Source organism: Amphiura filiformis, chromosome 3, assembly GCF_039555335.1.
Source record: "Amphiura filiformis chromosome 3, Afil_fr2py, whole genome shotgun sequence".
NCBI lineage: Eukaryota > Metazoa > Echinodermata > Ophiuroidea > Amphilepidida > Amphiuridae > Amphiura > Amphiura filiformis.
Window position 1 is genome coordinate 37,191,922 of NC_092630.1, and position 13,815 is coordinate 37,205,736.

At 36.2% G+C, this 13,815-nt stretch overlaps 1 protein-coding gene and 1 non-coding gene across 2 annotated transcripts in view; both read left to right on the forward strand.

Annotated features, from left to right (window-relative positions):
- Positions 1-293: 293 nt before the first annotated feature.
- LOC140147243 (hepatocyte growth factor receptor-like) overlaps positions 294-13,815 on the forward strand; it is a 41,081-nt gene continuing 27,559 nt past the window's right edge. The window contains exons 1-5 of the mRNA XM_072169023.1: positions 294-1,391; positions 7,965-8,180; positions 10,790-10,921; positions 11,493-11,605; positions 12,026-12,164. Coding sequence (XP_072025124.1) covers positions 294-1,391; positions 7,965-8,180; positions 10,790-10,921; positions 11,493-11,605; positions 12,026-12,164 — 1,698 coding nt within the window. The remainder of the gene's footprint in view (positions 1,392-7,964; positions 8,181-10,789; positions 10,922-11,492; positions 11,606-12,025; positions 12,165-13,815) is intronic.
- On the forward strand, positions 2,371-2,444 carry Trnam-cau (transfer RNA methionine (anticodon CAU)). Its single transcript has one exon. It is a non-coding gene; the product is annotated as a tRNA-Met (tRNA).

The following is a 13,815-nucleotide window of genomic DNA, read 5'->3' on the forward strand; positions in this document are numbered from 1 at the left end:
CATGGGTGATATAATAAGTATTCTTGACAATAATGACATGAATGATAGGCAGGATTGTCTTTTAATTAAAGGCTAAATTAATTGAATTATGAAATTGATCTTCATTATTGTAGTAAGGTAATACTTTGGTGTAGCATTTGCTTCAAGAAGATACTGAATTTAAAGGGTTACCCAGAGAAAAGTGTAGAGAAACTCATCACGTGTTTGAGTAAACTATATATTTTCACAACCTATTGATACCAGACATTACGAGGTTATATTGTAGTTTGCCAAACGCATCTCAATGTGACAAGATGTTACTTCTCAACATATTTCCACCTGCAATTCTTCTATTCGTGACTTTTCAAACAACCGTCAGTCTCGACGCTGGCCTTTCAGCATATGAACTCGCTTCATACTCCGTACCAACTGATTGTGAATATTTGTGTGATCCAATATTCAATCATTTCGTCATCCACAAGACAACAGGAGATGTGTATCTTGGTGCCTCGAATAACGTGGTGCATTTAAATCCTTCTTATCAGGAAATAAAACGTGTACCTACTTTCATCGAATGTACGAATGATATAGATAGGGAAGACTGTATTAATCATAACAAAGTTCTCATCATTCATTATGACACTGACGATGAAAAACTGATCACATGTGGGAATTATGATAGCGGAAAATGTCAGATACGAGATCCCAATGATATAGAGGTCTCCATGCTAGCTGATCAACAAGTGGCAGCACCAGGCAATCTTAGCACAGTATACACCATTGCACCTGCACCTGACAGCACTAGCAATGGGGTGGGAGAGATGTTGTATGTCGGAGCTACAGATCCAGTTGTTCAAGATATCACATTTTTTAGCCGGCGAAGACTTTCTGACGAGTCTATACTTAGTATACCTAGAGATAATGGATTGGCCTTTGCTGTCACTAATTTCCAAGTTGATTTCAAAGATGTGTTTGATTTTAATGGATTCACATATTTTGTCACAACTCAATATTTTGATAGAGTGAGGTCATCAGGCATGCAATACACAAATGTTTTGTCAAAAATAAACCGCGTATGCCATGACAGTACAGACCTTGACTCTAGGACAGAGGTTGTAATTGAATGCACAAATAACGGTGAAAATTACAACTTGATCCAAGCTGTTCACCTCACAACAGTTGGTTTAGATCTTGCTGATTCGTTAGGTGTTCCTACAAACGAACAGGTACTCATTGGATTATTTGCCAAAAGTGTAGACCCAACTGACTTCACGGCAGATAACCGATCCGCATTGTGTATTTTTAGACTAAACGACATTGAGTCCATGTTTCTGAGGGCGATTGCGGCGTGTTTGGAGAGTACGGATCGCGGAGATGGTACATTATACATTAATGGTCAGAATTGTGGAATCGTAAGTAGTTATTTATCACTGTAAAACGATTATACAAAATCAAGCAACCAATTTTTGTCAATATCGAGGTCACATTTAAACATTTGTTTGATGTATTACCAATATTGTCGATGTTTTCCACAATAAAGAAATACAAAAAGAAACAAAAGAACGAACGAATAAACAAGGAAACGGAAGAAAAAGGAAAAAATGAGAATAATAAAATAATTCTAAAACAAATTCGATTCATATTAAGGGATGGGGTATGAATTATATGACATATCGAATTGCATTCTGAATACGAATAATGACCTTCTGATATCAAATAATTTTGATTTTTTGGAAATTCGCAATGTAATACACGTTTTATGGCAAATGATTAAAAATTGATATTTTTGATATTTAACAGTACTCGAAGTAAACTTTATAAATTTGATGATTTATACTTAAAGTGTATGTAGGTGGGATAAAAAGCCGACGATCAATTGAAAATTTTGACCTTTCGTCTTGAAGAAAAAAAAATTAGGGTCTTTTGGGAAAAAAATCCATATCTTCAATATGAAAGGACAAAATTGGTCGTCGGCTTTTCCTCCAAGCTACATACACTTTATGAATTTATCATTAGATTTATTTCGAGGACTTCGAGGACTGTTATATATCAAAAATGTGCAAAATATCAAATTTTAATAATTTGTCATAAAATTTGTATTATATCGTGAATTTCAAAAATGAAAATTATTTGATATCAGAAAGACATTCTTCGTATTCAGAATGCAATTCGATATGTCTTATGTGCTCTCATGTCCCACAAAAAAAACTGTCGAAACGCTCAAAACGCTCATTCCAGATCCCTTAATTAATCCTAGTAAGAAGAAGAACAAAAACATTATAAGAATAATACCAATATTTTCACACCACTTCTTAACCCTACTCTCCTACCGAAGGAGGTAGGGTTAAGTGACCGCTTATAGGTTGAATTCCCAGTCTGCCTCATCATGAAGCTCCCGTGGCCAAGTGGTTAAGGCGCTGGTCTCATAAACCAGAGGTCCTGGGTTCAATTCCTGGGCGGGATCACTTTTTCTCTTTCCTCCTTTAATCATTGCTCGACGGCGAAACAATTAAAATTGCATCATAGTTTGCTTTATTCCCGTCGAAAAAAGCCGCTGTTTTCCATGTTGTGCCCCTCTACAGTGAGAACGGCATTATTTACGCTTGTCAAAGCTCGAGCCACATTGGGATGACTTGCACGAAGGAGGTAGGGTTAAGTGACCGCTTGTAGGTTGAATTCCCAGTCTGCCTAATCATGAAACTCCTGTGGCCAAGTAGTTAAGGCGCTGGTCTCGTAAACCAGAGGTCCTGGGTTCAATTCCCGGGCGGGATCACTTTTCCTCTTTCCGCCTTTAATTATTGCTCGACGGCGAAACTGATAAAATTGCATCATAGTTTTATCTGAGCTATTTCTACAGGATTAACTTTTCACAATGAGATTTGAGAGTACTCATTATGTTAAAGAGGTCCATTCGGTTAGTACAATAGTATATCACCTCAAAAATAAGCGCAGCAGAAACATGTTATTTAATGTTTCTACATGAACATGATGAATGATCTTTGAAATCGGACAATGCATTATGGTGTAAGACCCGTGGCTAAGTGTCGGTGAGCTTGACATACTAGGGTTATCCCACTCAGAGCAACATTTTTTGTTTTCTCTTTTATTCTTTCCTTCTTTCCCTTCAAGGCGCCAAAAAGCCCTCTGGGTGTTAGGGTTAATTCAAGTATCACAGTTAAATGGACATTTTTCCTCATGTCGTTAAGGGGTCGGTCACACACCTTTGCACAGTATTTTTGTGGGGCCTCAGAGCACATCAGACACATCAAATTGCATTCTGAATACGAGGAATATCCTTCTGGTGTATCAAATACCCGATAATTCCGATTTTTAAATTCGCGACAGAATAAATTTTTTTATGGCAAATCATTAAAAATATATCCACTAAGCTGCTATTTTTCTATATTTGTCGCTTATTTATTGTTATACAATAATGATCATGAATGAATTTCACCATATTTTATGATTTACGAGTATTGCACAACAGATATTCTTACTTATTCACGAGCCTCATTTAAATGCATGTTTTTTTTTAACAAAGGCGATCTAGCTGTATAAAGTCGAACTTGAATAAAACGTGTGAAAGCGACGTGTTATTATTGTTGCTTTAATTAACTTAATTTATCAAATTTAGATTTTGGTAATTAAACTTAAATTTAAACTGTGGTCAGCGAACTGTTTTGCCAATCGAATTTAGTATTGAATCAAAGGGTCTGGCTTATAAAACATGTTAAAATATAGCAAAGCTGATAATCCCCATTCAACAAAATCAATCGATTTATATTATATAGGGTGGTGCGTTTAAACATGGCCTGGCTCCCATGATGTTTAGTATACTCTAGCATTATATGGTCGAATCCAACGAAAAGTGTACACGGCATGTTCAGGGCCATAACTTAAAAGTATTAATCAATTGGCATTGATCATACGCTTCGCGCCATATATAATAAGACCCCCTTCTGTGAAAAACTTAGACACAGAGACCCCAAAACATGCTATTTTTACCCATTTTTTCACAATATTTCTTAAAGTATTTTTAAAAACATCTAAATCAGTTATGAAAAGAAGTCATTGGATTGAATCTAAATTGATTTCCTGAAAGGTGTGTATTCAAAGATTGTTCATTTTTCACATATTTGTACATAATTATGAATTTTTTGTAATAATTTTTTGAGTGGTAGTATTTTACATTACCTACAAATACAATGTATAATAGCACTAGATATATCTTTAAAAAATGGAAATCACTAATAAATGCGCAATTGATACAAGCTTTGATATATCCAATACTGAAATGCATTGCATTCGGACATCTTTATTATTGTGTTTAGCTGCCAGAAATTCTAAATGGCACAAAGGTAGGTTTGGTAAAAAATATGCATTACCTCCGAATACATGTTAAAAGCTGTGTCATTTCCACAAACTGAGAGAATAGTAAACAATAGTTAAGCAATAGGTGCATGGTAATACACTCTTTATTTCTACCAAGTTTCAATAGACTGCGTTTAAATATTTCTGAGATGTCAACAATACAAAGTATTCGTAGGTAAATTTCGGTAACCGAATGTTACCTACGAATACAATTTGACATCATGACAGTATTGTGAAACACCGCCATTCATGCCAATGCCCATATTGGTACATAACGAAGGCCTGTATGTTTGCTATCAAATCATATGTCAATGAAAGTTGCGAATTCACATACATGCCCACCATGCAAAACTAAATACGGCTCAAATAGACGACGGTCTGCTCATTTGAAAGAAAAATCAGATTAGAAGAAGATTAGAAGGGGATAAATACTTGGATTTGTCAGCTGTCATGTGTGTTTCATTTTAAACGTTTACCGACCTTCTGGTTTCTGAGTAATTTGTGTCCAAATTGGTTTATTCGAAGGTAACTTTTGACGTTTTCGCTAAGTTTACCTTCGAATACCATGGACAAAAACGACTTTTCTCATTGTCTCATGATCTAGACAACACAGTGGTGGACCCTAGTATAAAGCTAATTATAGTTGCCCTCAAACGAAAGGCCACAAGACGTAACTGACTCCAAGATGGACTTCACAAGTCTGCAATAACGGTTTTAGCGATTTGTGTGCAATTAAGCAAATTAAAGTCACTTTAGTGCCTTTGTTTCTTACTTCAATCCTCTTTCAACCACTGTGAACCGACATTAAATATACATGATAGGGTCTCAATATCAATAAACGCCCATAAAGAAAATAATACATTCAAAGTGCTTTATAAGATGAAGATTTGATTGCGATATCCACCAAAAGTCTAATTCTTACCTACAAATACTGAAATGTTACTTACGAATACAGCATAATACATAATACATAATACCAATGGAAATTAATTGTCAAAAACTTAAAACGGGACCCGGACAATATTATTACCCATATACGGATTCATTCAACAATTAGTTATTATGTAAATTTGCTGCTTAACTACTATTTTGATCTAAGGTAAAAGCACCTATTCATTTGGACGTACCATCTCAAAGAGATCTAAAAACTACCATTTTATTCATTCATTATCATAACAGCAAAATTTGAACCTCTAAACTCAATATAGAACTTGTTAAATCGCTCATGTTACCTACGAATACCCGGGTTTCTTCACCTATCATTTTATAAAGCATTAGGTGTATTCCTAATATTCCTGAATTATGATACCGGAAGTAACTACTGCGTGTTGAGTGATAGGATATTATGTAAACAATGGCCTGCAAATAAAGGTAAACAACTGAGCGAAATCGGGTAAGGGAGTTACGTATGAAAGGCTACAGTATTACTGAAATGGCTAAAAGCTAGAAATCTTATCAAGTTTATAAGCAGGTAAATAAAATCCAAATGAAATTATTGTGTTTTGATGGTTATTATTGTTTATTATTGTTTATGACAGGCCATGTTTCAACGCACCACCCTATATAATATTATATTCTACATTATGACTTGTAGTTATTATAATTAAAACATAATAGTGAATAACACCTTACATTTCACATATTAAATCAAAACAAATATACCTTCAAAAATGGTCAAACAATGATTGAGGACAATAAAAAACTAGTGGCCAATGGTGGTCATAGACCACAAACCTAGCTGGGGCCTGTTGGTGTTTTGGAGGTATCTGATCCCTGCAAAATGTTCCAAAAATGTCCCCTTGGTCATGATTTTGTTATCACCGAGTTTGGGCCACTTACAGATGATCAGATAATACAATTCTAAGATTTGACCCCAGATGACCTTTGACCTGGCCCATGCATGATGTTCCTTAATATACCCCTGCAAAATGTTCCAAAAATGTTCCCCTGGTCATGAGTTTTGTTTCACCGAGTTTGAGCCACTTACAGATGACCAGATAATACAATTCTAAGATTTGACCCCAGATGCCCTTTGACCTGACCCATGCATGATGTTCCGTAATGTTCCCCTGGTCTTTAGGTTTGTTGTCACCAAGTTTGAGCCATGTACTTCTTACAGATGTCCAGAAAATGAAATTCTAAGACTTGACCCCAGATAACCTTTGACCTGCCCCCTGCACGGTGTTCCAAAATGTTCCCTTAATCATTAAATTTGTTGTCACGGAAGTTTGAGCTCCATACACCTTACAGATATCCAGAAAATGAAATTATAAGATTTGACCACCAGATAACCTTTGACCTGACCCCTGCAGAGTGTTCCAAAATATTCCCCTGATCATTAAGTTTATTGTCACCAAGTTTGAGCCCCGTACCCCTTACAGATGTCCAGGAAATGCATTTCTACAATTTAACATCTGCATGACCTTTGACTTGACCCCTACAAAATGTTCCCCTGGTCATAAGATTTGTTTTCACCGAGTTTGAGCCCCATACCCCTTACAGATGTCCAGATAATGCAATTGTAATATTTTACCCCTTTAATGACCTTTGACCTCAATTGAATATATGAATACAAAAGCCACCCAAGTCCATACTTTGGCCAAATTGAGTGAGTTAAGCATGGGAAAGTGTTGCTATACATAGGCCTGTCATATGTATGAAAGAACAACTCAAATCCATCCTCTGTGTCTATTGAGCATGGGAAAAATAGCATGTATGAAAGAATCAACCCAAGTCTATGATTTGAGTCTTGTAACACATTGATTGAAATCCAATATGTATAAAAGTCCACTTGTAACCATTTATTGCTGGAGAGTGACTTTTGAAAAAAAATGGGGTTAATCAAGGAAAGTGTGTGGTTTATATTGCATGGCAGAATGCTTATCAACATTATACATAACTGTGTGCTTTATTTTGTATTATCTTACTAGTGGTAATCTCATTCCAACCTTATTGTCTTAGTATATGATTCAAAAAACCACCCAAATCCAGCATTTAAAATGAACCCCTACGAAGTCCCTGAAATGCTAATCGTCATACCTAATACAGTTTAACGCACTCATTTGCACGTAAAACTTACCATATTGACCAGGTAAATCGAACTGAAGGAATTAAAATGATACACAGGTTTTTTTCTCAAAATCACTTCCCATGGACTTGGGTGGGTTTTGGATTCATGTATATTCAATTCCATGTTCAAGTTATCTAGCATTATCAAGTTTCCGTATGTGTGGCTCTCCCAAGTAAGTTGGCCTGGTATAGACCAAGGCCCAGTTCTTTAACCCAATACATTTGCACATTCACTGAATAACCCTGAAGACTAATTTAAAAAAATGGTACGTGCCCACAGAGTGCATATAGAGTTCATTTGTTGCCAGACGAAGTGAAAACAACTAAAAAACAGACCCTAGCTGGGGTCCCCCCCAGCTAGGTAATAATATTTTTCAAATGTTACGTAGACACGTTTTGGTATTATTACAATTTGCTAATGTTCAAACATACTCAGCTGCGAATTATGCCCTGCAATGATCAATGAAATACTAATAACAACCTCGATTTACTATGGACTTGTAACCTGTAACAGAGTAACCTATGTTTATTTCACCTTGCATTAGGCAATAGATCCAAGCACCTACAACACGACGCAATTTGCTGATCAGCAAAAATGCAATGCTTTAAACTACGCTCTTCCTCGAGGGAAACTGACTGAATCTGTCCAATCAACTGCGATCATAGAATGGTCATCAACTCTTGTGTCATCAATCATCACTACCATAGAAGAGGAACACACCATTGCTTTCATTGGTACCTCAACAGGACAACTTACGAAGGTAAGTTCTTACTATAAAAACGAGGGCTTAGAACCAGCAGGTTCGTTTTGCATACCTGCATACTGCATATTTTTAGAGTTTCTTTGTGGCGAGTTCGCCGAGTTGTAAGCATCAAATGTTGCATGATTGGGCATATCGTAAACAAAATACAAACACATGATATAAACACTTTTGTTTGATTCTTGGGCAGACATCTCAAAATTTGTGAGAGATGCTAATTAGATTGGATGACTGTACAATGCTCTGTGTCACGAGTGTGAATTAATTTTCTGGGTGTCTGTGTCTCAATTTGGAAAAACGATCAGTCTAAAATGATTCAGTCAGCATCACCTTAACATAAACTATTTTATTTAGCACATTTAGCTGTCCTTGCCTCCTTGGCAAATATTCAAAACCACAGATATTGGAACACAACAAAATACACATTGTTTATGTAGATTAGTGATATCATATCCCATAATGCCTATCTTTGGATGGTCTATGCTTTTTATACCCTGGTACAGGTTTAAGTTGGAATGTCACACTGAATGATGGGACATACTATGAAATCCAGATTTATTCGAAATATAGTTTGTATTCAAAATCTAGCAGTAACCTGAGCCCTAACATTTGGTGAAGGGGTAAAGGGGGAGAGAGGTATAATTAACCAGAGAAAAAGTTAGTATCATAGGCCTATTAATAGGGAACACAGGAACGTGGTATGGTAATTTATTTTTATATGAATGAGTGTGCATGAACTATAAATGAGGTAGGGTTTTTGTACTTCAATGTAAAATTTGCATTGTTAGTAGTTTTCTTATCTTTTTCAAAATATGAGATTATGAGGGATAAATCCCTTAGAGTACTGCAAAAAAATGTATGAAGCCTTCCTAAAGCAGACCTAAAGCATTCCAAAATAATTAAAAAATTAAAAAAAGCTGGCATATCTCACAAATCTCAGAGGGAGGGTACGAGAAGCAAAACGTTGATTTTTTCGGCCTACAATGGTGCCATGTAATTCATAAATAGTAAACATTTGATAAAAGGTGACCCCTTTTTTATTCAATTCTAAAGGGACTCATCAGTATAGTTAGTTCCTGTTTAATTTATAGGTTGAGAACAAATGATACAATACATTGCTTGTTTGCAATGATACATTTTTATTAATACAAATAGGAAATGGTACTGGATAAACCATACACATTTAAGTCTGTTTGGATAATTATATAGCCTTGGGGAAGTCCAGTAAAACTGTTAAGGTGACAGTGCATCTACAAAAATGTGTACTACATATCTTGGGGTGTTTTTATTTTCAAGTTATTTTAACGAAGTAAAACACACTCATTAACCTAACAAAATGAAAAATATCAACAAATTAAACGGAAGTGCACACCCATCCACCCTCTCCATGCACGCCACCACCACAACGCTCGTACCAACAACTCCAAAACATGCTCTCCAAATAAAGTAGCTTTAATATATTTTATATACTCGCCACTAAGAAACTCTAAAAATATGCAGTATGCAGGTATGCAAAACGAACCTGCCGGGCTTAGAACCATGAACCATGCCTACTATAACCGGGTGGCAGGGGTGGCGCCCACAACCCAATACGGTCATTCGTGAGCACGCACAAACGCTGCTGTGTGGTGTGAAAGTAACTATGCATAACAACCAGTGACCGTGACGCTCCGTGACCAATTATGCATACTAATTAGCTCGTGACATTCCCCGGTTTGAAGAGCTCTAATTTCTTTGTTTTAACACAAAAAAGTATGACATTTTCAAATTATCATACCAAATCAGCGAACTTGCACCTCACAAAAACAGAAATAGATCAAAGTTTATAATTGGATGAAAAAATAGCGTGTTTCAGTGGCAAAACACAGTAGTAAATTCCATTTTTCGGCGGTAATTCATATAACACAACCAGAATTACCTCCGCGTCGCGTGAAGCCTCGCTTGTAAAAATCCCAACTTCTTAGGGAGCACATCTCCCTTGAGACACCCCTTACAGTTACACAAATGACACGCTGAAATTCACTTTTGCCCCCCCCCCCTAATTTATATGTTGTACTTAGATTTGGACGACCATTTTAGTATAAACTTGGGAAATAATGTTTTGGCGGAATGTTAGTTTTTTGTTTGTTTTTATGGGGTTTAAAAGGATCAAAATAATGTTTAAACACACACTTATTTTGTACATAGCCAGATTTGGGTTTTAAGCCCTGGATAAAATCATTAAACATGTAAAATATAGCGGTTTTTATCGATGTTTTTGAGCACAACAACAGGAATTCATTTGGTTGTGTGTCACCCAAAGATCTTAACATACACTTTGACACATAAGTCAAACGGGCATCTGTCAATGACATAGATTAATAACAACAATTGACATCGGAAGCGTGTTTTTGACCAGGACATTTGAAGACCTTACAAATTGACATTTGCGAGATCCTAGTGGAGGTAGGGGTGTGTGTTGTGTGTGGAGGAGGGTGTGTGTGTGTGTACGTGCATTTTAAAATGCAAACGCACCCCCCACACACCCCGACACACATCGTTATGAAAAAAAAAACACATAATATTTGATGATGATTTATCATTTTGCATCCTTTACATTTTCTAAATAGTATCATCTTAGAGGTGGCGAAACCAGTAGGATGTACGAGACAGTTAGTTTAGGTAGCCCTGTACTGAGAGATGATCATCTGCAAACAACAGAAGACGGCAAACAACACCTGACAGTACTTACTGAACAAAAGGTAACACATTGAACAGTTTTATGGATAAGAAACGAAATGCTCCCTTTTCGAAGACATTAGTCAAACGTAGATATGGTAGCGTGTAGACAAAAACCAAATCTCCACAATTGGACATTTGTTTAGAAATTCTAGGTTAAATGAGTCTCATCTGACATATATCAAATTTTGAGCCATGCATTCTTGCTATAACCATGCTATAACCTACTTTGTAACCCCGTTTTGATTGTAAGAGGATTGTAAGAAGAATATGGATTTCAAAAATCATTGCTCTCTTCAATGCGAGAATTCGATCCCCGGTGAGGTTCAACAATGTTCTCGTGAAAACAATTACGGTATATGTTGGTAGAATAGAAGACTGCACCTATATTGACCTGCGTCCATGCATGAGAATGTTTAATAAGGTGTGGCTTGGGCCAAAGTGTCAGTGAAAATATGTAAAGTGTGCAAAGGCCTGTGAACTATAAATCCCCAAATGTATTGATTACTTTTTGCCAAAATTTCGCTGCTTATCATCCGATAGTCATACATTCTAATCAGTTTTCTTTTTTCTTATCATTTTTACAAATAAAAGATATTCAAATTACGCGTTGAAAACTGTGGCTACTACACAACCTGTGATGACTGCATCGGTGCTACGGAGGAAGATGGTGATCCATATTGCGGATGGTGTAGTCTTACTAGAACGTAAGTAAGAATACGCAATTAACGCACAATATAATATTTTCAACTATATTTGCTCACACCGAAATTTGAATAATATGGCATCTAAATGATGTGATATTTACATCCTTAGTATTAGTGCCCACCTTTTTAAAACAAATTAATTCATTAAAAAAAAATCAAAAGTCTCCAGATTGTAACTTAACATGTTTTTATGGTCCTATATATGTCAGCTTCACTTCACAGTAATTTTATTTTTCATTGCCATAATTCCTAATTTTTTAGGTAAATCTTGTGGACTTAACACGGTTTGGAAATAGCTCTTCATATATAAATTAGAAGAAACTGTATTTCCTAGCCTAGCCTTTCCTTTTACATTCATAGTATTACAAACTAAGTGTTTCATAATATAGTTTTATTTCAAGTTGTTTTCTTTTATTTTAGATGCACACGTAAAACTGACTGTCTCCTGCCAGATGTATCTAATCGTTGGTTATCATACAATGAAGCACAGTGTTTGGAAATTAGCTCTGTTACCATGGTTACACCATTTGACAGTCAACCGTACACCGTACCGCAAGAAGTAAGTATACCAAAATAAACCCAATACCAAACACTATTATTATATTTTTCCTCTATCTTTTGTTCCATTAATAACACGAATGAAATCTTAATAAGTTTGAAAAATCTACTATATTTGAAACCACAGTTCCTTTGATTATAACTTCATCTGCCAAATTTGATCAAGTCAAACACTAACATGCAGTATTTCGCTTTAAAATGCCTTTGTGTTGGGACACAATTGATTTCACATTATTAAAATGACACTTATTTGCTCGAGGGTTTAAACCAAGCATTAGTCAAAAAAGTACTTGACTTTGTAGCATTCATGCGTTACACTTTGACCTTGTTTCACAATAACGCTCTATATCAGTTCGGGGCACTCGTAATTCACGGACGTCACTGATTTCAAAGACGGTCAGTGATTTCACATACGGGGAGTCTGTGATATCACATACGTCGAGCTTTGTTGACAGCTGGGCACTCGATGCAGCACATTTAGTAATACTAATGAGTGTATTAGAATAAGCTTTCCTATATATTTAGCAAATATCTACCTGTGCAAAAATTATATCTATCTGTTCAAATTCTGACAAATGGTCCCAGAACACACTTAGATTGCAATGGCCAAAATCAAATGTTTTGAAGTAAAACAATCCCAAGAGTACCCGAGCCTGCGCTCTAATTCATGAACTGGATAGGAAAATTAGCAGGCACTCAACTTGGGCTAGCTACAACCCTGATAAGTCCTGCTCACAAAATTATTCCCACTGCGCCGGCACGTTCACCAAAATTACTAATATCGTTTGCGACTGGGTTTTGAAACTAGGGAGTATGTGATTTATGAGACGTCTATGAAATACGATACTGTTATGTGACATGACGCTTCAAGAATATTTGATATCAGAGACGTCCGTGAATTATGAGTGCCCCGAACTCAGGTGAATCTTTCAACTGTAATATTACACTTAAGGCGAGTTGGATGGAGCATGACACTGTGTTTGCACTAAAATATCGAGACAAATGCCACACAAGAGGAATGGTATGGGTTCTATAACGGAGATCCAAATGCTTCATATAAATGGTGTCATTCCACTCATGGCCATGATTTTTTTCGGGATGTGAAAACGCCCAAAGCTTTCACATGATTCCAAAAGCTGCATTTTTATGGGGTAAAGCGGGGGATGAGGTTGTCAATCGGGTCACTCCGGATGGCTAAAACTAAAAATACACAAACATGGCTCCTGTGTAAAGTACGACGATTTGAATAATCATTAATTATGGTAATTGTCTTTGGAACTTGCATGCGTCTTTCATACATATTGCTTGATCACTGATTTAATTGTTGTTGTTTTTATAATTTTCTATTTGGGATGGGTACATTACTGGTAATACTAGTATGTGTTTCTTTTCTTCGAGTGGTTAAGTGAATGTTGGCAAAATACGCATCCACGTGGAAACACGGAAAGGAAGTGACATGAGTGTGAACATACCTTACCTAAAGAGACTATATCAAATTATTTATGTGTTAGGGGAATATTTCCGATAGTGTGCCAAAAGTGTGTTCCTTACCCTACAACGTGCCAAATAATTCATCATTACTGTGACAAATTTTAGTGACCGTGCGGCTCCCTGTCTCACTCCTTTTTTTATCTTCCCTTCTTTTGAGACAT